The sequence below is a fragment of the Camelina sativa genome, chromosome 16 (assembly GCF_000633955.1).
Source record: "Camelina sativa cultivar DH55 chromosome 16, Cs, whole genome shotgun sequence".
In the NCBI taxonomy this organism is placed as follows: Eukaryota; Viridiplantae; Streptophyta; class Magnoliopsida; order Brassicales; family Brassicaceae; genus Camelina; species Camelina sativa.
In genome coordinates this window covers 26,970,347-26,994,811 of record NC_025700.1, presented here as the reverse complement: position 1 = coordinate 26,994,811, position 24,465 = coordinate 26,970,347, and the positions used below count along the sequence as shown (strand labels likewise).

The 24,465-nt window shown below is 36.9% G+C and overlaps 6 protein-coding genes and 2 pseudogenes across 9 annotated transcripts in view; 6 read left to right on the top strand and 2 right to left on the bottom strand.

Moving 5' to 3' along the window:
- On the top strand, nt 461–2,256 carry LOC104752740 (annotated as a pseudogene).
- LOC104752739 (probable aldo-keto reductase 4) lies at nt 2,961–5,932 on the top strand. Of its 2 annotated transcripts, XM_019238359.1 has the most exons (6): nt 2,961–3,334; nt 3,513–3,713; nt 4,191–4,363; nt 4,444–4,550; nt 4,889–4,893; nt 5,246–5,932. In XM_019238359.1, the coding sequence occupies exons 1-6, from the start codon at nt 3,116–3,118 to the stop codon at nt 5,609–5,611; spliced, it is 1,071 nt and encodes a 356-aa protein (XP_019093904.1). In that variant the 5' UTR covers nt 2,961–3,115; the 3' UTR covers nt 5,612–5,932. The 2 variants fall into 2 exon arrangements, with proteins under 2 accessions (XP_019093904.1, XP_010473254.1); XM_010474952.2 differs by lacking the exon at nt 5,246–5,932 and having other exon boundaries at nt 2,968–3,334; nt 4,444–4,546; nt 4,639–5,081.
- Nucleotides 6,321–9,042, top strand: LOC104752736. Of its 2 annotated transcripts, none has more exons than XM_019238631.1 (7): nt 6,321–6,447; nt 6,679–7,770; nt 7,862–7,916; nt 8,061–8,206; nt 8,301–8,387; nt 8,496–8,624; nt 8,705–9,042. In XM_019238631.1, the coding sequence occupies exons 1-7, from the start codon at nt 6,397–6,399 to the stop codon at nt 8,816–8,818; spliced, it is 1,674 nt and encodes a 557-aa protein (XP_019094176.1). In that variant the 5' UTR covers nt 6,321–6,396; the 3' UTR covers nt 8,819–9,042. The 2 variants fall into 2 exon arrangements, with proteins under 2 accessions (XP_019094176.1, XP_010473252.1); XM_010474950.2 differs by having other exon boundaries at nt 8,697–8,806.
- Nucleotides 9,116–11,353, top strand: LOC104752737 (annotated as a pseudogene).
- On the top strand, nt 12,451–13,558 carry LOC104752734 (probable aldo-keto reductase 2). The gene is made up of 3 exons (XM_019238632.1): nt 12,451–12,807; nt 12,906–13,106; nt 13,209–13,558. The coding sequence occupies exons 1-3, from the start codon at nt 12,586–12,588 to the stop codon at nt 13,479–13,481; spliced, it is 696 nt and encodes a 231-aa protein (XP_019094177.1). The 5' UTR covers nt 12,451–12,585; the 3' UTR covers nt 13,482–13,558.
- On the bottom strand, nt 16,858–20,526 carry LOC104752733. 2 transcript variants are annotated; one of them, XM_010474946.2, is made up of 9 exons: nt 20,190–20,526; nt 19,832–20,061; nt 19,604–19,703; nt 18,858–18,914; nt 18,610–18,715; nt 18,217–18,299; nt 17,962–18,023; nt 17,753–17,849; nt 16,858–17,481 (listed from the first exon to the last, which is right to left on the bottom strand). In XM_010474946.2, exons 2-9 carry the CDS (start codon nt 20,032–20,034, stop codon nt 17,425–17,427), a joined length of 765 nt encoding a protein of 254 aa, XP_010473248.1. In that variant the 5' UTR covers nt 20,035–20,061; nt 20,190–20,526; the 3' UTR covers nt 16,858–17,424. The 2 variants fall into 2 exon arrangements, with proteins under 2 accessions (XP_010473248.1, XP_010473249.1); XM_010474947.2 differs by having other exon boundaries at nt 16,858–17,478; nt 20,190–20,525.
- On the top strand, nt 22,891–23,491 carry LOC104752732 (cytochrome B5-like protein). Its single transcript, XM_010474945.2, has one exon. The coding sequence runs from the start codon at nt 23,112–23,114 to the stop codon at nt 23,481–23,483; it is 372 nt and encodes a 123-aa protein (XP_010473247.1). The 5' UTR covers nt 22,891–23,111; the 3' UTR covers nt 23,484–23,491.
- The window catches only part of LOC104752731 (glycine-rich RNA-binding protein RZ1B-like), a 3,815-nt gene continuing 3,001 nt past the window's right edge, over nt 23,652–24,465 (bottom strand). Inside the window, exons 5-6 of the mRNA XM_019237864.1 lie at nt 24,203–24,461; nt 23,652–24,107 (exon numbers count right to left, since the gene is read on the bottom strand). Coding sequence (XP_019093409.1) covers nt 23,855–24,107; nt 24,203–24,461 — 512 coding nt within the window. The 3' untranslated portion in view covers nt 23,652–23,854. The remainder of the gene's footprint in view (nt 24,108–24,202; nt 24,462–24,465) is intronic.

Below are 24,465 nucleotides of genomic sequence, written 5' to 3'. Positions count from 1 at the left end.
TTAAAAGATCATTGAGATTTGGATGGAATAAGAGGGAAGTGAGATGACTACTCGAGCATCCTTGTTTTTACAATCAGTATAGTTTCATTTGAATCTCATGAGAAATTTATTCAATCCGTTATAAATCACATAACTCATTGCAAAACGTCCCAAAAGAGACAACAAATTTTATATAGCTAATCATGATTCCAACTACTGTCTTTGTTTGAATCTTCTTGGAGCGGTCCAAATTAAAAATTCCAAAAGAACGTACGTACTTAAATGATTTTGGAAAACATAAGGATGATTAGTGTTGATATGAAATCACCAATGACGTCAAAGTTTATAGAATTTTTTTATATTCCTTTGGATCATTTAACAATTTTTTTTATAATAAAAATAAAACATACAAATGAAGACTACAATTTTGTATTTTGTCCACTTTGCTTTCTTTATTTGACTTAATCAAAAACTCTAGAACACTGTCAGTAATGGCGAGGCGGTGATCGTTGTTTTATCTTCCACTCCACTCCACTCCCCTATAAATTCTCACTCGAATCTGCTTTCTCAATTCACTAAAACATATATTTTTCTTAAATCTTCTAAAGATTTGATTCATCAATGGCAGAGGAAGCTTGCAGAGTGAGGAGAATAAAGCTTGGAAGGCAAGGCCTTGAGGTTTCCGCTCAGGGACTTGGCTGCATGGGTCTCTCCGCCTTCTACGGTGCTCCGACACCTGAGACTAACGCCGTCGCTCTCCTCCTTCACGCCATCAACGCCGGCGTCACTTTCCTCGATACCTCTGACATCTACGGGCCCGAGACAAACGAGCTGCTCCTGGGAAAGGTAACCAAATCAGCCACTAGAACTAGGGTTTATGCTGGTTTAGGGTTATTATCAATCATCAAGCTTTGTTTTTTGTTTTGTTTTTGGTGGCAGGCTTTGAAAGATGGGTTGAGGGAGAAAGTGGAGTTAGCAACAAAATTTGGGATCACTACTTCTGAAGATGGGAAATTTGGTTTCAGGGGTGATCCAGAGTATGTGAGGTTTGCTTGTGATGCAAGTTTGAAGCGTCTTGGGGTTGCCTCTATTGATCTTTATTACCAGCATCGAATTGATACAACTCTTCCCATCGAAGTCACGGTATGGCTTCATGTTTTAATATCTAATCCAACTTGCGTACAGTGCTACTTATGTGCTACTTATGTATCTCATACAACACCAAAAATTCCATAATGCTCTGTTTTTTGTTCTGTTTTTGGTTTCTTTATAATTTGGTTTGCTCTATGTTGCTGTTGAACTTATGGTTTGGGTGAAGATGGGAGCACTGAAGAAGCTAGTCGAAGAAGGTAAAGTAAAGTATATTGGTTTGTCCGAAGCTTCAGCTTCAACTATCAGAAGAGCACATGCTGTTCATCCGCTAACCGCTGTGCAGATAGAATGGTCTTTATGGTCAAGAGACGTGGAAAATGATATCATTCCTACCTGCAGGTGTGAGATAATTACTTTCCTCTTCGTTTACATGCTTACTAGTTCTATAACCTGTCTCCTTTATTTTCTCTAGGGAACTCGGGATTGGAATTGTAGCTTATAGCCCTCTAGGAAGAGGCTTCTTCGCATCCGGACCCAAGCTTGTCGAGAATCTGGACCAAGATGACTATCGAAAGGCAAGTACTTGATTGATTCAGTTCTCTGTTCCGTAACTCAACACTGTACTTGATTTCTTTGGATCACATTCCATGCATTGTAGTCATATTAGTATGTTAATGTTTTTTTGATATTGCTCTGTCACAGGGTCTACCGAGATTCCAACAGGAGAATCTAGACAACAACAAGATTCTATACGAGAAAGTCCAAGCGATGGCGACAAAGAAAAGCTGTACTCCTGCACAACTAGCTCTCGCGTGGGTTTCACCACCAAGGAGACGATGTTTGTCCCATTCCAGGAACCTCTAAGATCCAAAACTTGAACCAAAACATTGGAGCTTTATCCGTGAAGCTCACTCCTGAAGAGATGGTTGAGCTTGAAGCCATTGCTCAACCAGAATCCGTGAAAGGAGAACGGTATGACAACAACATGGTTACTTACAAGGACTCAGAGACTCCACCACTGTCTTCTTGGAAAGCAACATAAAATACATGTTTGATAACTTGTTTGAAAGGTTATGCACTTTGGCCAAATTGTTATCATATCGTCCCGAAGGTGTGTGTGCGAGTTTGCAATAAGAAAGATTCAGTGCCTTCGAAAGAATAAAGTTTTTATATTTTTTTTTATTACATTAACAGATCAAGAAGTCAAACTGAAGAACAGATAATGTCACTTTATTTTGAGAAGGATACAGAGTTTAAAAAAAACATTTCACGGAACATGCTATGCGGTTGCCTATCCTATATATATACATTCCCTTGACAACGGTTCTTGCAAGAATCACATAATGGTCGAGTAATATTAGATTTACGAAGAATTTGAACCTGCTTCCACCATTTATAGTTATAGTGACCGGGCTTCTTCATATATGGGTCTCCACCAATCAAACATTACAAGTTAAGGAAGTTTGTCTAGGAAAAAGAGTGAGAGGATGGTCATTCTTTTTTGGGTTGTCTATCAAAAAGGGTATGGGTTTCATTGCACATATTGGATGCATAAAAGTCTGGCAAATTGGCATGTTGTTCACATATTTTGTTACAAAACTAAAGAAAAAAAAGTAGTTTTACAAAAATAAATCATACTATGTCATTTGATTTACTTTAATTTAATGGAGGTAGAAAGTTTAAGTTGACCAGTTAAATATAATAAAGTATCACATCTTAAATAGAAATATATAATAACCTCTCTTCATGATTATTATAAATTTTGAAGATTATTTCTCGCTAGTTAAATAATTTGGTCAGACATAGTATCTGACTATTTTGGTTAACAAGTTCAATTTTGTTTTCGTAAGAGAGTGCACCAAACCTGCCAAAAAAGCGACACACGGCTTTTTTTTCTTCATCATCATCATCACACCATTCAGACCCACCAAACCTCAACAACAACTCCCACTCAGACTCATACAGCCTCTACAAGACTCACATAGAGAAACGAAGAGACAGAGAGAGAGAGAGAGAGAGAGAGACACAGCTGTGATAGAGATTCATGGCGACTTGTGGAGTGAGGAGGATGAAACTAGGAAGCCAAGGTCTTGAGGTTTCAGCGCAAGGCCTTGGTTGTATGGGCCTCTCTGCTTTCTACGGTGCTCCCAAGCCGGAAACAGAGGCCATCGCTCTCATCCACCATGCTATTCACTCCGGTGTCACTTTTCTTGACACCTCTGACATTTACGGTCCTGAGACCAACGAGGTTCTCCTCAGCAAGGTTCGATTTTTATCATTCCCTTCCTCGATCTTCGATTTGATATTTGACTTTCAGCTATCAAGGTTCGATCTTTGATTTGAGTTTAGAACGATTTTAGATATGGGAATTGGCCCTTTTGATTCGTTGAGATGTTGGAATGATTTCGATGTTGAGAAAGTTCGGATTTTTTTTTTGTCAGGCACTCAAGGATGGGATGAGAGAAAAAGTTGAACTTGCGACCAAATTTGGAATCAGCTATGCAGAGGGAAAGAGGGAGGTGAGAGGGGATCCCGCCTATGTGAGGGCTGCTTGTGAGGCCAGTTTAAAGCGGCTAGATGTTGCCTGCATTGATCTCTATTATCAGCATCGGATTGATACTCGTGTCCCTATTGAAATCACTGTAAGCCCCTCTTCTTGTCAATCTTCCTTCCTGGTTTTGCAACTTTCTGATGAAATGGGAGTTATATAGTTCACTACTTTCAAGAGAAATCTCAGTGAGCTTTACGTCTTGTCTTTGTATATCGGACTAATAGGGTCGAAGACAATAGATTGGAGATGATGTTTCCTGCTTTGAAGTTGCTAGCTTATTCACGAAGAACAATGATTGGTGAAATGATCTTTAACTGAACGAACCTGAGGCTTTCTCATCTATTTTCATCTATAAGTGCTCTCCTAATTTAAAGCCAGCCTGTGAAGATATGGTGCTCTTTAGGCTTATTAGTCATTTAGTCACTTAAAGTGTTTTATCATCTGCTCTTAGGATTTTTCTTTTGCAGAGACTCTGTTACGGTTGTTTCTGGTTCTAATTCCTGACCTTTATAGAAAGCTGGCATCTTTTGCTCAACTTGACCATTTTTTTTTGTTTGTCAATGCCAAGATGGGAGAACTGAAGAAGCTGGTTGAAGAGGGTAAGATAAAGTACGTTGGTTTGTCTGAAGCCTGTGCCTCATCTATCAGAAGAGCACATGCTGTTCACCCAATTACTGCCGTACAGTTAGAATGGTCCTTGTGGACGAGAGATGTGGAAGAAGAAATCATTCCGACCTGCAGGTATTCATATTTCGTCCTCAATTTCATAATGCTCTATCTATCAATCATGTAACTTCTTCATAATCTCTTTCCTTCTTCAGGGAACTTGGGATAGGGATTGTTGCTTACAGTCCTCTAGGACGAGGTTTCTTTGCATCTGGACCCAAGCTTGTTGAAAACTTAGACAAGGATGACTTCAGAAAGGCAAGTATATAGAATTTGTGACTTATTTGTTATTGAGCCTTAGCTCAGCTGTGGATTAATCAAAGGACTTTATACAAAATCAATTACTGCAGGCTCTACCAAGATTCCAAGAGGAAAACTTAGACAACAACAAGATCGTTTATGAGAAAGTTTGTGCAATCTCGGAAAAGAAAGGATGCACTCCTGCACAACTAGCTCTTGCATGGGTTCACCACCAGGGAGATGATGTTTGTCCCATCCCAGGAACCACTAAGATCGAAAACCTCAACCAGAACATTGGAGCTTTATCAGTGAAACTCACACCCGAAGAGATGACTGAGCTTGAGGCCATTGCCCAACCAGGTTTTGTGAAAGGAGAAAGATACACGGCTATGATGCCCACTTTTAAGAACTCGGAGACACCACCATTGTCTTCTTGGAAAGCCGCTTAAAACCGCTGAAGTTTTTATGGTTGTGGTGGGTTCATGAAATTGAACTGGTCTAACATATGTCAGCCATATCAAGGTAATAAACGAGATGTGTCTTCGAGGGAGTCGATTATGGTGAGTTCACTCCCAGGGAAACCCAAAACTATAATAATGGCTTGAAGAATAAATAATGTATAGNAAACTTAGACAAGGATGACTTCAGAAAGGCAAGTATATAGAATTTGTGACTTATTTGTTATTGAGCCTTAGCTCAGCTGTGGATTAATCAAAGGACTTTATACAAAATCAATTACTGCAGGCTCTACCAAGATTCCAAGAGGAAAACTTAGACAACAACAAGATCGTTTATGAGAAAGTTTGTGCAATCTCGGAAAAGAAAGGATGCACTCCTGCACAACTAGCTCTTGCATGGGTTCACCACCAGGGAGATGATGTTTGTCCCATCCCAGGAACCACTAAGATCGAAAACCTCAACCAGAACATTGGAGCTTTATCAGTGAAACTCACACCCGAAGAGATGACTGAGCTTGAGGCCATTGCCCAACCAGGTTTTGTGAAAGGAGAAAGATACACGGCTATGATGCCCACTTTTAAGAACTCGGAGACACCACCATTGTCTTCTTGGAAAGCCGCTTAAAACCGCTGAAGTTTTTATGGTTGTGGTGGGTTCATGAAATTGAACTGGTCTAACATATGTCAGCCATATCAAGGTAATAAACGAGATGTGTCTTCGAGGGAGTCGATTATGGTGAGTTCACTCCCAGGGAAACCCAAAACTATAATAATGGCTTGAAGAATAAATAATGTATAGAGTTCCCCAAGGGAAACCCAAAACTATAATAATGGCTTGAAGAATAAATAATGTATAGAGTTCCCCAAGTGAAAACTTCAGTTTACATTTCATACTTTGTAACCAAACTCTATAAAGAAAGAAAGACTATCTATAACTTGCACTCAAGGATACTATCGTTATATATTCGACTAAGGTCAAGTGAGAACTTCTTTATAGTGTTACAGCCTTGTAAAGCCGATGTTTGATCCACAAAATCATGGAAACACTTATGAAGCGTACACAGTTTTTGTTTTCTCCTCACGAGCGTAGACAGTTTATAAATATCTCCAGGGTCAGGGAGCAAAAGGATGGAATTGATGGAGATTAATTACCAATTTAAATTACTTCTGTTTCCTTAATTACCTATATAGAGATTTTAATGGTATAATACTAAAAACTCAATTTCGGTTTAGTTAAACTTGGTTGATTTCTTTTGGTTTAACTAAACCGGGATTGGGAATGTTAGAATTGTACCAACCATTCATCAACCCAACTCCACTCAATAGTCAAATAGTATACAGACAGTCTCAGCTCTTCTCCTTCGGTTTAAGAAGAAAGCATAAACCAAGCTCTTCTCTTCCAGTTCAACAATGGAAGGTCTTCGAGAATCTCAGCATCTCTTCGTCAATAAGAACCACGTCGTGCGTCTCGCTCTCCGTCTTTTCATCTAATACATTTCCTTATCTCTGTGTTGCGTATTTGATGTTATCATCATCCCAATTTAGGATTTTTTTAGTCAATTTCTGCTACACGAAACCCTAAAATGATACATCCTCTTCAGTAGATTAACAACTCCGTGGTTGAACAAGCTTTTTTGCCCTTATTTGCACAAAACCCTTTTTTCTGATTTAGTCTTTGTGTCACAATGACAGGATGGTTCTGTCAAAATAATTCCTGGTGAAGATGAAACATCAGAGAGTTCAAATCCAAAAAGAAAAGTTGAAAGCCTCTTTTGTGTCATGAGAAAGAGAACTTGTAGGCACAAGTATGTAAATGATGATGATGATGATGATGATGATGATATGTTTCTGGAGTTAGATAGTAATGCACAGATAGGTGTTGATGGTGAAAGTGACTTCTGGTTTGAAAATCTTGGGGATAATCCTTTAGATGAGGGTTTGGTTGTAGACGAATGCTGCTGTGGCAGTGACACAGACCTATCTGAATGTTCTGAATTTGATGTTATATCAGAACATGTTCTAGACGACAGTGATTTGTTCACCGGATGGAAATTTCTGTCTGTATGGTCTGATGAGGATGAGGGAACTCTGGTTAGTAAGTGTTCTTCAGAAACTTTGAATTCTATCTTGTTGTTATCTCCTGATGAGAATGGTGCAAGGTTTAGTCATAGCAATGACACCTCTCTCTTCCATTCTGAACGGAAAGAAGATCATATATTATGTGTCCCTGGGGATTGTGATGATATTTTGGAGTGCTGTGTCAGCAAAGAAGATCCAGTAGTCCCATGCAGTTCTGATATCTTCGAGAATGATGGCGATAATTCAGCTGCAAATGAGTTTAGTTGTGGAGATGTCATCAACATGCAGGGGTCTATGGAGCTAATGTGCATTGATGATGATGAGCTTATGCCGTATGAACCAGTACCGCTCTGCATTGTTCCTCCTAATGGTTGGGAAAGCAATTTGCCAGAAACCTGTTCACTTCATCAGATTGACTGTGAGTACAACGGTCATGATGATAATATTGGTCTTGAAGTCTCTCCATTACCTTTAACAAAAACTCTTGAAAGACCTAGTAGGCCCTGGTCAGTTTGTGGCTCTATAGCTGCAGTCAGAAACTTGCCTCTAATGGAAGATAGCTCAGATGCCTGTAGATCTTTGGGTGAACAGTTAGATGTAAATGTTAATAGCTCTGAGGACAAGTACGCAGAACTTGCTCAAACCCCATCAACTCTATATCAGGAAGAAGTGGATGGTGAAGATGAGATTGACATTGATGCAATGGTAAACCCCTGACTACTCTTTACACTAGCATGTCACAAATTATCCTTTAATGTATTTTCGGATTTCTGACATCACATGAAACTATCTCCAGATTCACAAACTGAATCTAGTCCCAGATGATTCAGATTCATGCTTCAACAGGGAAGGTAAACCATATGGCTTTTGATGTCCAGTCAATCATGTAACTAGTTAACACTGTTGCATCCAAAAGGATTGTAAAGAAATACAGTTATGCATGTCTCTCTCAAACTATAGTTATCTCAATTATGGTTTCGCTTCATGATACCTAGAATGGAACACGTCTAAGCACCCAAGACATGCATTAATTGGATTGGAACAGTGCACAAGAACTTCATTGCGGAGAGCAATTATGTTTCATGGGGCAATTGCTGTCCTGCATTGTCGTCATTCAAAGCATTTTGTCAGAAAACACGAGGTATGTTAGACAAATCAGTTTCTTCTGTCTTGATGTTATCATGCCGTATCAAGTCCTCTTAGTTACATGACATATGATCATTTATTTTTCATAGGTGATTATTGGGAGATCATCTGATGGCTTGAATGTTGACATTGACTTGGGTAAATATAATTATAGGAGCAAGATATCTCGGCGTCAGGTGATCCTCTTTCCAAATTAAAACTCGTTCACTATTAAGTTCCTATCACCACCTTGCTAATTAGTTGCTAATGTGCTATACTTTTCTTTCTCCATATTTTTTACAAAGGCATTGGTTAAGCTAGAGAACAACGGATCATTCTCTCTAAAGAACCTTGGAAAGCAACATATCCTTGTAAATGGAGAAAAAATCGATCCAGGACAGATTGTAACCCTCACATCGTGTAGTTCAATTGATGTAAGCACAAGCTTATGCTTTGTACAAGTGTGTGTAACTGTTTATGCATCTTTCTATAACCAAACTCCCAAGTTTTGCAGATCAGAGGAATAACATTTATGTTCAAAGTTAACGAAGAAGCAGTGAGACAGTTCTTGAAGACCAACACAAGGAGAAAGAGTGAGGATGACACCAAATTCAGATGGTGCGGATAGATTCTGACATTCTGTTAATACCTTCTGCTCTACCATTCTCTGCATAGTCTTAATTATTTATAAATCCCACCTGGCTTAGTATCAGGAGTTTAGTCGAGTGATCCCATCGTATCAGTGTTAATGCCTTGAAGATTTAAACTATTGTATAGAGTTCCCTAAGTTCTTCAAATTAACATTTCATTACATTTTGACCAAATCTCTATCAGAAAGATCTGTTCTGTACCTCTTACAAGCTAAGGCTAACCCAGCTCTTAAATCCATGGTTATCTTTGGTTAAATAAAATGTTGCTGGTTTCTTTTGGTTTAAATCATTGGTTTAATTAAACCAGGATTTTAACTTTTAGTGATCCATCGTCATCACATCAGCACTCCACTCAATTCAAAATTCTCTGTAAAAAGAGATAGAGAGAGGTGTTACAGTAATCTATGGCGACGACTGCCGGAGTGAAGAGGATTAAGCTGGGAAGCCAAGGCTTCGAGGTATCGGTGCAAGGACTTGGTTGCATGGGCCTCACAGGTCATTACGGTGCTTCAAAGCCGGAAACTGACGCCATCGCTCTCCTCCACCACGCTATTCACTCCGGCGTTACTTTCTTTGACACCTCCGATATGTATGGCCCTGAGACCAACGAAGTTCTCCTCGGAAAGGTTTGATTTTTCGAAATCCCCCAAAATCTGCGATTTGATCTTGTTTCATTTGATTGGTTAAATTGGGCAATAAAGAACGATTTTTTTAAAATTTGTTAGGCTCTCAAGGATGGGGTGAGGGAGAAGATGGAGCTTGCGACCAAATTTGGAATCAGTTCTGTAGAGGGGGAAGAGAGAGATAAAGGGAGATCCTGCTTATGTTAGGGCTGCTTGTGAGGCTAGTTTGAAGCGGCTTTGATGTTGCTTGCATTGATCTTTATTATCAGCATCGTGTAGATACTCGTGTCCCTATCGAAATCACTGTAAGCCTTCTTACTTTTGGAAGTTACATAGTTCAATACTTCAGGGGTGTTTGAGTTTATCTCAGTGAGCTTCGCATCTTTGGCTTGGTATATGTTCGGACTAATTGAGTTGAAGAAGATAGGTTTTGGATATGATGTTTTCTGCTAAATTTAGGTTACTCTATATGATCTTTAAATTTGAGGTTCTGTCATCTACTTATTATATTAAAAATCCAGCTTCTACGGATAGGGTAGTCATTTTTCCTTCCAATGTGTGATCTTTATCATCTCCCCTAATGATTTTTCGTTTGACTAGACTCCTTACGGGTTGGTTTCGAGCTCTCTAGTTTGTTTGCCAAACTTCTTGACCTTATAGAAAGCCGGCACCTCTTGCTAAACTTTACAATTTTTTTTGTTTTTCAATTCTAAGATGGGAGAATTGAAGAAGCTGGTTGAAGAGGGTAAAATAAAGTACATTGGTTTGTCTGAAGCCTCTGCCTCAACTATCAGAAGAGCACATGCTGTTCACCCAATTACTGCCGTGCAGTTAGAATGGTCTTTGTGGACGAGAGACGTGGAAGAAGAAATCGTCCCTATTTGCAGGTATTCATATTTCTCCTCAATTTCATGATGCTCTATCCATCAGTCATGTAACTTCATAATCTCTTTCCTTCTTCAGGGAACTTGGGATAGGTATTGCTGCTTACTGTCCTCTAGGACGAGGTTTCTTTGCATCTGGACCCAAGCTTGTTGAGGATATGGACAATGATGACTTCAGAAAGGCAAGCATATAGGCTTTGTATGATTTGTTTGTTGATGAGCCTTAAATAGCCTATGGTAGTAAATCAAATGACTTTATACAAACTCAATTATTGCAGGCCCTACCAAGATTCCAACAAGAAAACTTAAACCACAACAAGATTCTCTATGAGAAAGTATGTGCGATGTCTGAGAAGGGTGCACTCCTGGACAACTAGCCCTGGCATGGGTTCACCACCAGGGAGATGATGTTTGCCCCATTCCAGGAACCACTAAGATCGAAAACCTCAACCAGAACATTGGAGCTTTATCAGTAAAACTCACTCCCGAAGAGATTTCTGAGCTCGAGTCCATTGCTCAACCAGAGTCTGTGAAAGGAGAAAGATACATGGCCACAGTGCCAACCTTCAAGAACTCCGACACTCCACCATTGTCTTCTTGGAATGCTGCCTAAAATACCTGATAGTTTCTCTGGCCAAACAGATGGTTATAAGAGTTTAAGGTGGCTCTGATCAAAGGATGATTTATGTAAAGAGTATATTATTTCTTCTCATCCTATATACTTTGACTAGTCTCTGCATAGCCTCAGTGACTAATATATAAGCATGATTTAGTCACCTAATGCCAATAAATGAGTGATCCCATCATATTTGAACATTTCACCTCCTTCCATAGATCTAAAGGAGAGAGCCAGCCAGTGATTTGGAGCCTTTGCTTGCAAGTGGCAACAGTTGCACATTATATCCCAAGGATAAACTTTTGCATAGATTATAGAATTCCCCAAATGAAAAATGTCTTCATACATTGGGATATGAGTAGGATCCAAGAAAATAGATGGAAGACTATATTTCTTTCCTGTGGGTCACTCATTCCTCATTCCTGAATGTAATAGTTTATTTGTCTGCAAATTCCAAGATGGGAGAATTGAAGAAACTAGTGGAAGAAGGTAAAGTAAAGTATATCGGTTTGTCTGAAGCTTCAGCTTCAACTATCAGAAGAGCACATGTTGTTCACCCGATAAATGCTGTGCAGATGGAATGATCCTTGTGGTCGAGAGACGTGGAAGATGATATTATTCCTACCTGCAGGTGTGAGAAGGCAAAATCAGCCAATACTCTGTCCTTATTCATATGTTTTTTTTTCTTTCATATTCTCTCTTTTAGTACTTCAGGGAACTTGGGATTAGAATTTTAGCTTATAGCCCTCTAGGAAGAGGCTTCTCTGCATCCGGACCCAAGCTTGTTGAGAATCTGGACAATAATGACTTCAGAAAGGAAACTACTGATTTTTGCTGACCATAACCCAACCAGAGTTTGTGAAGGGACAGAGATAGATGGCCACAATGCCAACCTTTAAGAACTCTAACACTAGCCAAACCGCAGAAGAGAGTATGTTCTGAGTTTATATTTCGTGTTCTGAGTGTAGAAACTATGCATAGGGGATCCCCAAATATCACAGGGGTTATGCTCTCAAAAGATAATCTATGTATCCAATATTATACTATTATTTTCTACCCATCTTTTTACCGTGAGTCTGTGACCTTTCTCTGCATAGTCTTAGACTCTTAGTGAACCCATCACCATGGTTTGAACTTAATACGTCCCACTTGGCTTAGGTTTGGATTTAAACATTTAATGCCAATGAGACAAGATAAAACTTGCCAAGTATTACTAAAGAAAAGACTTACATGTAAGATAAAAACTACCTAACGAGACAAAACTTGCCTACTCAAGAAGATATGAATTGTTGACTCAAGACCATAAAAAAGAAATCATCTAGTATTACTTGAAGACTACTTAACACTTAATGAGGACACATCTTTGAAGATCACTCAGACACGTACGTATTTTTGTTCTTTTGGTTTAAATACACATACGCATAGTTCTCATGTAAGACTAGAAAGATCATTAACTTCTTAAGTATTAAATAGGGAGTAAAAGCGCTTTTGGAAAAGAAAGTGGAAATCTAAGAGTTTTTTAGTCACACCACTCATCAACCCAACTTCAACAACCACTCCACTCAACTCTTAAACTCTACAAGAGAGAGAGATAGCGAGAGAGAAAGGTGTGAAAGAGATTCATGGCAGAGGCTTGCAGAGTGAGGAGGATGAAGTTAGGAAGCCAAGGCCTTGAGGTATCGGCGCAAGGCCTTGGTTGCATGGCCCTATCTGCTCGCTACGGTGCACCCAAGCCACAAACTGAAGCCATCGTTCTCCTTCATCACGCTATTCGTTCAGGCGTTACTTTCTTTGACACCTCTGACATGTACGGTCCTGAGACCAACGAGTTGCTCCTCGGAAAGGTCAAAGATATTTTTGTTTGTTATCTTTAGTCACAACAAGATTTTGTATGAGAAATTTTGTAGAAATGATTATGTTGGAATTTAATATTCTTTGTCAGGCTTTGAAAGATGGGGTGAGGGAGAAAGTGGAGCTTGCGACCAAATTTGGGTTCTTTATAGTAGAGGGGGAAACAGAGATAAGAGGAGATCCTGCTTATGTTAGGGCTGCTTGTGAGGCTAGTTTGAAGCGGCTAGATGTTGCTTGCATTGATCTTTATTATCAGCATCGTGTCGATACTCGTGTACCTATCGAAATCACTGTAAACCTCACCTTCCTTCATGACATGGTTTCAATGTTTCCAAGTTTGTGTTTGGCTCCGGATATGATTAAACTAATAGTTTCTTTGTCTATGTATTTCAAGATGGGAGAACTGAAGAAGCTAGTGGAAGAAGGTAAAGTAAAGTATATCGGATTGTCTGAAGCTTCAGCTTCAACTATCAGAAGGGCACATGCTGTTCACCCGATAACCGCGGTGCAAATAGAATGGTCCTTATGGTCGAGAGATGCGGAAGAAGACATCATTCCTACCTGCAGGTGTGAGAAAGCAGAATCAGACATAACTGTCCTCTTTCTTTACATGTTTCTTTTATTAATACTAGGAAAGCGACCCGTGCGTTGCCGCAAGGGGAGGTGAAATCCTAAATTGAAATTTAACATTTGTAATTCATCCTAAATTCTTTCTTTTCTCAATCAATTTGATCATTTTCACTTCTTGCTATTACTTTCTGCTGATTAAAAAGCCAAAAATTCATTTCAATGTTATTATATTTTATGTTGTCACACACAAAAGTGAGCTTTTTTTAGAGCTTGATTTACTATGAACAATACTTTTAACCATATATAAAATTTCATTTATGTTTGTCTCCGACCATATGGTGCTATATATTGGTATCCTTTCTTAATTCGCTATTAGAAATTGTCTTTGTTGTTGATCATTATCAATCGAAATACATATGAGGCTGCTTATCTCTTGGTTTATTTACTGTATCGAGAAAATACTAAATGCCACTTGTCGAAGGAAGGTCGAAGATTGGGATCGGAGTAGATGGCTGGATTGAGTTTTGTTTCCCCTTCACTTTGATACGCGATTTCTCTTTCCATAGATTACTGATTCACAAATCACAATCAATATTCCGATGCTGTAAGCAAGTGGAGTTTGTATACAAATGATTTACTATGAACATTACTTTTAACCATATATAAAATTTCACTTATGCTTGTGGATGTTTTTTTCTCTCACTTTTAGATATGTACAAAACCAAGTTTTATATGACCGACCAATCAAACCTAATTGGTTAGTATAGAGTAACTCACATTCTTCAGCTACAACTTTTAGAGATATATATTTGGCTATAATGCTTTCCACAGTTACATGCATATTGGTCTCACGTTTTCCCTCAAAAGACCCCCTTCTTTCCTCCCTTTTAATGGGTTAATCTTGATTGCCTTATTTCCTACTAACACATTTGATACATGGATTTGTAATATTTGCTTCAAATCACATATTCCTCTTTGGAAAAGAAAAAAAATCCAAGACGTAACAGACTAAGAATGCATATAGACAAAAACTTGTACACTCATCAGCTATTCAATCAAAGTAATTCAATTAAACTAAAAAAGTCAGAAAATTAATAAAATATAGAACATAGGATTTTATGTTGGTCTCTCCCAATCCATCCCATTCCACCGTGTCGACTGCTCTCCATCCAGGCTGCATCCCCCTCTATTTGATTTCCCACTTATGTCTATGAATCGGTACCATCATGTTCTTCAATAAACGACAGCGAAAACAAAGTCGATGTGGTGAAACAGGTGATAATAATATCTCACCTTTTGATGTTCTCTTCTTTAGGCTAAACACTAATTTTATAAATTTCTTGCATTTTCTTTTTTTTGGCAGATTCCAGATCACTCTAAAAGTGACTGTTATACATTATGTTTTTAAAAAGTTGTATATACAGATTAGAAAGTCATCAAAGACTAAATAAGTTACCTTTAGTAGATCTTTTCTTTCTAACTTGACTTGTCATTTGGTCGTGCTTACGCTTTATAGAATTTGATTTTGTGTTGTCACAAGCTCTCTATTTCCATGCTCATTTGTAATATTTCAATATATTATCAAAATGTTTGATACCCAGAAAGTATAAGAAATTATAATTCAACTAAAATTTTTAAAAACTTTATTTACAAAAAATGCAAACTAACCTGGATCATGAACATCTAATGGAAAAAAAATTAACATTTATACCATGTTTGTTAGAAAAAAAAGGGTTAAAATAAGAACATATATAAAATTATAATTATACCATGTTTGTTAAAAAAATTTGGCTTATCCGTAGCTCCAGCATCACTGCATATCATCATGCCTCTCGTATCTTGGTATTGGTTTTTCCAAAAAGTCAAAAAATAAAATCTGCACATTGAGAATCAAAAACATTAGCCATGCAAAAAATATGGCACACGTACTTAATAACATTAGCCATGCAAAAACATAAAAACCGGAAAGGCTAAAAATTTTGAAGAGACTAAAAGTTAACAAAAATAAGATTAATGTATGAACTTAATAGTGTCGACTAACAGTAATAATAATCTAACCGAGAAACACTACAGGTCATTCGCAGCAAAAATATTAAATTACCTTGAATTAGAGATTGATGCTTGAAAGTTAAAAAAATACTTCAATAATACAATTCTTTAGTACTCAGAATTTTTTTTTTCGAAACTTGTTTATGTAGTCAAGAAAAGTTTATATATAATAAACAAAGAGGTGTAAGACATAGAGGTGTGAAATGTAAAGGTGTAAAAATTAATAGATGTGAAACATGGAGGTACAACAAAGAGGTGTAACACATAGAGGTGTGAAATTAAAAGGTGTAAAAATTAATGGATGTGATTTTTGAAACCAGGAGGTACAACAAAGAGATGCAAAGACTAAGGAGGTGTGATTTAAAAGGTGTAAAAATTAATGGATGTGATTTTTGAAACCAGAAGGTACAACAAAGAGATGCAAAGACTAAGAGGTGTGATTTAAAAGGTGTAAAAATTAATGGATGTGATTTTTGAAACCAAGAGGTACAACAAAGAGATGCAAAGACTAAGGAGGTGTGATTTAAAAGGTGTAAAAATTAATGGATGTGATTTTTGAAACCAGGAGGTACAACAAAGAGATGCAAAGACTAAGATGTGTGATTTTTGAAAGATGGGGGTGCGACGAAAAGACACGATTAATAATTTTAAACCGTTGGATTAAAACTGTAACTAATCTCATCCGTTGGATTAAAAGTTGACACAAAAAAGTGGGTTTGCTATTATATATAGATTTCCTTATATATATATATATATATATATATATATACTACCAGGGAACTTGGGATTGGAATTGTAGCTTATAGCCCTCTAGGAAGAGGCTTCTTAGCATCAAGACCCAAACTTGTTGAGAATATGGATAATGATGACTTCAGAAAGGCAACTACTGTTATTTGCATTGAAGCACTTGATTGATGAACCTTAGGTATATATACTGTGCTCATCTGTGTTTCTTTATTGTAGACTCTACCAAGATTCCAACAGGAAAACTTAGACCACAACAAGATTCTCTTCGAGAAAGTTTGTGCAATGTCTGAGAAGAAAGGATGCTCTGCCGCACAACTAGCCCTTGCATGGGTTCATCACCAGGGAGGTGATGTTTGCCCCATTCCAGGAACCACTAAGATTGAAAACCTCAACAAGAACATTAAAGCTTTATCTGTGAAACTTACCCCTGAAGAGATGTCTGAGCTCGAGTCCCTTGCCCAACCAGTCTGTGAAAGGAGAAAGATACATGGCCACAGTATCCACCTTCAAGAATTCCGACACTCCACCATTGTCTGCTTGGAAAACTTCATAAAACCGCATGAATTTGTCTAGCCAAACCGCAAAAATAATATGTTGAGAGTTTGTGTTGGATGTTTCAGAGTCTTTAGTATATTGTATCATTTTATATGCATCTTATATCTTGCGACCAGTCTCTATAAATAAAAAAACATTACATCACCTCTTAAATCATTAAGACAAATTTGTCTGAACTGAGACAAATATGATCACAGCCCACGGAAAAAGAGGAGTCATATCATATGGCAGCTAAACTGAGAAGTACAGTAAATAGGAAGTGCCTCTGAAGACCAAACCTTACAAATATGTGTTCTTGATACAAACTTCAAATAACTCTCATCTAAACCATACAGAAACGGCTATTCTATACAACCAACTCTAACACGGATCTGTGCAACGAATTCCTATCTTGGATTGATCACCAAAGCATTTTGGCACCGGAAAAATAATCAGTTGTGGAGACATAAAAGGATTTTGCAATACGGATTTTTGACTAGCCTGCGATTCAGTTCAGTGTGTTAATATTAGCCAACAGCACAAAGGATTTCCACAAGAGGTCCCATCTTGTTCAATCTTGTGTGTTTGCAAGAGGGTTCAGCAGTTGACCAACCATCATCTTTCAGTCTGGGTAACGTCGAACAACTGCCATTAACCAGCTTCTTGTGCTATCTCCTTTAGCATTGGTCAAAATCCAGTTTCCTTCCCCATCAGTTTCTTGGCTCCTTCTTCAGATAGACGCTTGAAGGAATGATATAAGATCTCTGCTGAGACAGATAAAAACATTATATATTTTAACATCAAAACTGGAGTGAATTAAATGTTACAGTAAAGTTATCCATAGTTCATCCAGATGGACAAGATCTAAAGCAATGTTCTTGTACAAGATCACAGTCCCATAAAGTATTAGAATCCAACTTTTGGGAGTGAATGTGGTAGGCAAGCGTTTGAGGTTTTTAATCCCCTTAATATTCAGGAACATCATACCTTTAACGGTCTTATCCAAATAACGTTCAGAGAGGATGCAAGATTGCATACCTGTGTAGTACTCATCATTAAACTGCTTGCAAGATCATTGTTAATTGAAACCGGCAGAGGTGGCATCCGGCTTATGATACCAGGCATCTCCTTCATGCTACAGCAATGTTAAGTAAGAGTTAAGTAAATCAAGCTTTTATAAACAAGACAAAGACAGACTACAGAAAAAACGTATCATTATTGATCTAACATGCTATTGATCCACATACTCATTCAAGATGGCACTGATGTTATTTTTTGCCAGATAAAACAGACTGGTGTTATCCTGTGGCTGTATTGCAGAAAATAGAATGTCAGACAGGATAGGAATTTCAATAGCGAAAGGACAACGACTGTGCATGTGAAAACTATAATCTACGATCTTTTAGTCAATTTCCTGCTCATGCCAATCTTTGCCTACCAATTAGCATTTAAATCTTATTCACCCACGTAGAATTGCGAATACAAAAACACAAATCAATTACCTTGCTTGCAGAAAGGTTTGAAGAAATTTGACTGAAAGCTTGAGTATTCTGTCGTAGACGTTCCATAACCGCATCATTTAAACCTAAGAAAACAAGAGTTTGAAACTTATACGAAACCTAAAAATGTGGGGCAGTTGAGAAAATGGTATCTATCTAGCTAGCAAGATTGAGTTTTCTTTTTTTATATGGTACAGCAGCTGAGATGAGACAGTTATAAAGAGAGTCCAAGAACACTCCAACATCGATAATGTAGATTCAGACAGCAACAAGATGAACCACAAATTGAAATTCCAGATAAGATGCACATTGTCGTTCTTCTTTCTAGTTATATCCATTGCAGAAGAGAAGAGAAGACAATGATGCCGACAATACTATGACCCAAATAGTACTAACCTTCAAAATGCATGCGTGGACTCTGGCACATATTGCTCATGGCATATGTAGCATTTTGTTGCGGCACGGTGGAGAACATGTTCAGTTTTGGGGGTAAATCCACCACCTAAATTAAGAGATAATCAGTTAAAGTTTATATCTGTTTGAACAAGAATCCATTTGCAGCCAATAACCTAAGCCATTTACGCTCATTTGTTTATTTAGTTACAAAAGAAGACATACCCTAGGGTTTTGTTAGGCAAACATACCTTTCTATAGTTGACCTTAGTGCCGGCACAATGTTCTTCACCTTTTCTCCGTTTTTGCTGCAAAAATGAATATTCTTAGCGAAGAAAAACGTAAAGACATGGATTTAAGTATTTGAAAGATAAATAATAGAAAACTAGCATTTATTCTATACATTAAAAGGGGTAATACTTGAATGAGTCATATATCTGCATGTACAACTCAAACTCATAAAATATGTAATCCGCTTCTTCAGCCCAACTTCATAGTTATCACAGGATATAGACAGTAAGGATAAGCCTAGGTAATATTCGAGACTATAATCTGTTTTATTATGCGAATCTAACACTAACATGTCGAAATAAACTTCAGAAAGTCTAAAAGTTCAAGGATATTAGTTTCAGGGTAACTACAGAGAGCAAATCAAGCTTTCGGGTCAAATCAAGTTCCGACATGACTCCACCAGAGCTAACAGAAAGCCAGATCCATCGTCAGCACACTCTTACCCATACTTTAGAAAACTTTTATGATATGGTAAGGTGTCTTTTCATCAACAGAGAAATAGAGCTTTTAGCCAACCTTATAGCCAAATATATATATATAGAAGAAATTTTCCCATAGGACATTATATTTAACAAAAAACACACCCAAACTAGTGTCACCACGTTGGTTCCCTATTTTTTAATCACCCAATCAAAAGGACGTAACCAAGAACTCATGAATGCAAACCACTAACTGAAACTTATTTGACAATGCATTAGGAGCTTACCGTCATCCATTTACATCTCATTGCTACATCCCGTACACTTTTATCTGGTAAAGTTGATGCGATCTTTACATACTTTGTAACCTGTGGTTCATCTTTAAATCTACAAAAGAGAAGACAAAAGGTTTCAAGCAGACTAGAAAAAAACATAAACTGAAACATCCATAAGAACAGACGCAAAGGCAAAACTTTCACATTCTAAAAACATAGAAAGAAAAAAAAAACACTTACTTTGCAAGACCTTTCTCCAATATATACTGTTCCTCAACAGACCAATCGACAGCCAAAGAAGCTTCATGCTTGAGTCCAGTAACGGAAGCCGGAGAATTTACAGTAAGGTGGAATCCAGAGGAAGCATTCATGTTCGAATTCGCTGAAAACACTAAACCGGTCGTGCTAGTACTCGGTACGCAATAGTTATCCATCGGAATCATCACTCTACAGCCGAGTAATTTTGTGACCTACACAACAAGACCCCTTTCCACTTTATTAAAATGAAATTTACTTAAATTTGCTAACCAATCAGAGTCATAATCGATTAAAAACACAACAAAAACCTAAAAAAGAGCAGAACTTTAGCAAAACCCACCTCGAATTTAGCCTAAAACCAGAAGAGGAGTAAGCTTCTACGAAGCTACAGATGCGAGCTCGATACAAAACCCTAAACCCCCTTCCCTAAGGATTGGTGATGTAAGTAGAGAGAGATTGAGATCGTGGAGAAGAAAACAAGCAACGAAACGAGATAGATCGAAATAGAGATGAAGAAGAATAAGAGGGCGTGATTCGATTCGTGAAGAGTGACAGCAAGATGCGAACTTTCGAATTTGCAGAAGAAGCTGGCGAGGAGAGAGAGAGAGAAGATGGTGTTTTTTGGTTTATATTATTCTTTTTCAAGTAGCAGCAGACACCACTTTTTTTAATTCCATTGTGGTTTTTATTTTAGCTTTTTCTGTTTTGTGACTTTTGTCCACTCTTTGAAGAAAGATGGTTTGTTCGTGAATAATTTTTTAATCTCTTTACGTTATTTTGTGAATTACACAGTCACATTCACTTTAGAACCAGAAAACTATCTAATTTATATTACAACAAGGTATTAGAAAATTTCATAAAGTTGGGTATTTCATTTTCTTTTGTTTGGTTATTTTTTTATAGGCAAAAAAATGATGAGTATCCAATATATATATTATTAACTTTTCTATTCTCATTCTGCCACTTAAGCAACATTATATTTTTTATTTTAAAATATTCATTTAATGCATATTTATAATTACTTATAAATTAATAGAAAGTTTAAATAAACAAAAAATAATTATGTAAAATAAATGAAATATTCAAAATAAGAAAACAATACTATAATTTTTTAATTAGTGGTAATAATATAATTTAACTTTTCTTTTAAACTAATATAATTTACCATAAATGTGTTATTGAGTTTTAGAATGGAAGTAAAATTTAAATTCATGGTAAAATAAAACAAAATTTATGTAATTGTATTTATAATATTTTTAATAGAAAATATAAAATTGAAAGTGAAATATTAGTTTATAATATGATAAAAAAAAAACTGATATTTCATAAATTGAATCAAATGCTTTTAATCCCAGTTAGAGTATTGAATTATAATAACTAAAGAGAAAATAATAATAATATTTCTTGAAAATTAATTTGCAGTATAATATGTGTTATATATGAGCCAATAGAAAGTGAAAAAATAGATATCCAATGGCAATGAGTGCATCGTAGATAATGACGAAAGAATTGTAGTTAAAAATGTTTACAAATAAAATACTTAAACTTTAAAAGATAATAATGCACATTACTAAATTAAAATCTTTGTCATCTCATTTATTATGTGAAACGAATGAGTTTGAGAAAAAATATATGATATACATTATTAAATATATTATTAGATTCCAAATCGAGTTTAACCGTTTAGCTATATAATCATAGAAAGTGAGATAAGATATATGCATTTATCGATTGGTCGAGAATTTTCTATAATATGATGCACTTGCTTTGATGAATAAAGCAAATTCGGTAAAGATGTTATATTCATACAATATTATATATGAATATTTACACTATGCAATGTTCATAAGATTCAATATATTTAGATTTTATACAGAATAGTGTTATCTTTTTTATTTTTTTTCGTGCAAACTCATAATAGTGTTATCTTAGTAACAATATTTAATCATAAATGATATTGGTTTTGGTGGTCGCGTGTTACTCAATTTTAGATGGGGTTTTGGTTAAAACCATGGTTTGGTTTTGGTGGGGTTTGTGCTTTTCATGAGTCAATGCCAGCTGAATTCTTGAACCTATACAAGTGCTTAGGTTACAAATTCATGAACGTATAAACTGTATTAAAATTCCAATTTGTTACCTAAACTATATAAAATGTTGTTAATTCCAACTTCTGTTCCAACAGTGTTAAATTAGAGTTTGATGATGTTGAGTTAGACGGTCCGTGACGTCAACATAGCACTGAGACTTACCAAAACTACATCAATTTGATTATTTTTGGGTATTTTGTAGCAAAAAATAACCAAAAATGAAATCTTACAACATACCTGAAAACAGACTCCAATACTCCATTTTTTTTGTTAAACACTTTGTTTCTTACCATAACACACCTAAAATGACTAAAACAACTTAGTTTTACTCATTCCCAGCGTCATGTGGATGCCACAGATCGTCTGACTCAACATCGTTAAACTCTGATTTAACATTGTTTGAACAGAGGTTGAAATTGACAATATTTTATATAGCAAATTTAAATTTTAATATAGTTCAGGTTGTTATTTGCAGGGTGTTGAAGTTTAGATATAAAAAAGTGTTTGAAATTGAAATTTAGGTATAAAAAAGTGTTTGGAAAATAGTTGGGATTGATAATGGCCATTTCCGTGCTCTTCCAAATATGCATCCTTGAAACACCAAAACATCAAAACCACATCAAACACACATGACACAACTAATTGAAAAAAGCCTTATCCCCCCTAGTTGATTGATGGATTTGTCTTTTTAACAAGTTGGTTCAAATTCAAACCCAACTTTAGTGACAAGATAACTTAACACGGTAAATGCAATCGCCATTACAAGATTTGGGTGTATGTATATAATAATTATAGTCAAATTTGAGCCTTTACAAAGAGGTAGAAAAAAAAAGTTGCAAACAACAACAAGACTCTGTTCTGTTTGTAAACTCTTCCTCTTCATAGTCTAAATCCAAATCCAAAATCTGTAAAAAAAAAAAAAAAAAAAAAAAAAAAAAAAAAAAAANGACTTTGTGAGAGAACCCATCAGAGGAAAACTGATTAGAAACCTCGACAACCACTGATGAAAGGTTCTCTAGGAAGAAGACAATGAAAAAAAGTTGTGTTATGACCTTTATACCCCTCATCGTTCCAAACCCCTCCTTAATTCAATCAATCATTATTTGGGTCATCATCAGTCTGGATCTACTCAAACACGCTCTCTCCAATTGTCATCCTCTGTCGAACCCCAAAAGATGATAGCTGTGATCGGATTGCTTCTGGGTTTTCTAATCTCAGCATTGTTCTTAATCCAAGGAAAGCGAAGATCAAACGGAGATCATCAAGACAAGAAGAAGAGATCTAGTAATGAGCCTGTAGATGTCGTAAAGCCTAAGAGGAGTTACAGCAAGAGTGAAGTCTCAGAACACAACAAAAGGAACGATTGTTGGATCATAATCAAAGATAGAGTCTATGACGTTACGTCCTATGTTGAAGAGCATCCCGGTGGTGACGCCATTCTAGTTCATGCTGGCGATGATTCTACTGATGGCTTCTTCGGACCACAACACGCCACTCGTGTTTTTGACATGATCGAAGATTTCTACATCGGAGAACTTAGTCGGTAAAAAACCAATTTTTCTTTTTTTTTTTTTTTTTTTTTTTTTTTTCTTCCGGTTTTATTNAGAAGATTTGAGATTGCAGAACCTTTTTGTCTTGCTAGTGTAACTCTTTTTTCTTCCATTGTAATCCCAAAGTTTCCTCCTTTTTTTGGTTAATTTGTATGGCAAATCTTGAGTTTCAACTTCAAGGTTTTACTCAATTGTGTTCTGAGTGAGCTTAAAGCAAAGCTCTGTTTCAATGGGAATCAATAGGATCATTGAACACAAAACTATTTAGTCTGATCAAGAATCATAATATTCGACAAAAAAGCATAACCGAGTTCTATCTGATATAGGCCTAACTCCCAAAACAGAAGCATTGACATTTGCCAAACAAACTACCAACGTTCATATGATGAAAGTCGGCCTCCAGCTCGGCTAGGACGGTCATAAGGACCTGGTCTGCCTCTGTAGGGTCTTCCCTCATCGCGTAATGGTCCCATAGCTCCATACCTATCACTTGTATCCCTCGCGTATCTATCCCTCTCATAGCTTCTCTCTCTCCCGCGGTATTCATTCTCAAGTTGATGATGATGATGCTCAGGCATCCCATACCTATCAATCACCAAACGCTCTCCAGGTGGTGCGTATCTACATTGTTAATGCATCACAAGTTCATGACTTTCCTAAAACCAATAGAATGTTACAACCAATTTATTTAGACCAAAGATTAAAGAACTACAAACCTCTCCATTGGATAGTGATCACGAGGTTCATACTTGTCTCCACCATCAAAGCGGTCCCTATAGCTATATCGTCCCACATCACGATCACGGCGTGAATCCATGTAGCGGTCACGGTCACGCTCCCGCTCTAGTTCACGATCTCCATAGCGATCCCGATGTCCACCAAATCCTCCAAGTCTAGAGCGCAACGGAAGGGGATCTCTAACACGTCCTCGATCACCACCAGTTGATGGGCAGTCTCGAGCCCAATGACCAGGTCGTCC

What these genes read in the sequence shown, in the direction of transcription:
- LOC104752733 (XM_010474946.2), bottom strand. Translation starts at nt 20,034, where the DNA reads ATGATTCCGATGGATAACTATTGCGTACCGAGTACTAGCACGACCGGT. An exon ending in TTGGAGAAAGGTCTTGCAAA is followed by an intron (nt 19,704 to 19,831) that starts GTAAGTGTTTTT and finishes TCTCTTTTGTAG; the next exon opens with ATTTAAAGATGAACCACAGG. An exon ending in TAATGATGAGTACTACACAG is followed by an intron (nt 17,482 to 17,752) that starts GTATGCAATCTT and finishes TATCTGTCTCAG; the next exon opens with CAGAGATCTTATATCATTCC.
- LOC104752732 (XM_010474945.2), top strand. Translation starts at nt 23,112, where the DNA reads ATGATAGCTGTGATCGGATTGCTTCTGGGTTTTCTAATCTCAGCATTG.
- LOC104752739 (XM_019238359.1), top strand. Translation starts at nt 3,116, where the DNA reads ATGGCGACTTGTGGAGTGAGGAGGATGAAACTAGGAAGCCAAGGTCTT. An exon ending in ACGAGGTTCTCCTCAGCAAG is followed by an intron (nt 3,335 to 3,512) that starts GTTCGATTTTTA and finishes TTTTTTTGTCAG; the next exon opens with GCACTCAAGGATGGGATGAG. An exon ending in GAAATCATTCCGACCTGCAG is followed by an intron (nt 4,364 to 4,443) that starts GTATTCATATTT and finishes TTCCTTCTTCAG; the next exon opens with GGAACTTGGGATAGGGATTG.
- LOC104752736 (XM_019238631.1), top strand. Translation starts at nt 6,397, where the DNA reads ATGGAAGGTCTTCGAGAATCTCAGCATCTCTTCGTCAATAAGAACCAC. An exon ending in TCGTCAATAAGAACCACGTC is followed by an intron (nt 6,448 to 6,678) that starts GTGCGTCTCGCT and finishes TCACAATGACAG; the next exon opens with GATGGTTCTGTCAAAATAAT. An exon ending in TTCATGCTTCAACAGGGAAG is followed by an intron (nt 7,917 to 8,060) that starts GTAAACCATATG and finishes CATGATACCTAG; the next exon opens with AATGGAACACGTCTAAGCAC.
- LOC104752734 (XM_019238632.1), top strand. Translation starts at nt 12,586, where the DNA reads ATGGCAGAGGCTTGCAGAGTGAGGAGGATGAAGTTAGGAAGCCAAGGC. An exon ending in ACGAGTTGCTCCTCGGAAAG is followed by an intron (nt 12,808 to 12,905) that starts GTCAAAGATATT and finishes ATTCTTTGTCAG; the next exon opens with GCTTTGAAAGATGGGGTGAG. An exon ending in GTGTACCTATCGAAATCACT is followed by an intron (nt 13,107 to 13,208) that starts GTAAACCTCACC and finishes ATGTATTTCAAG; the next exon opens with ATGGGAGAACTGAAGAAGCT.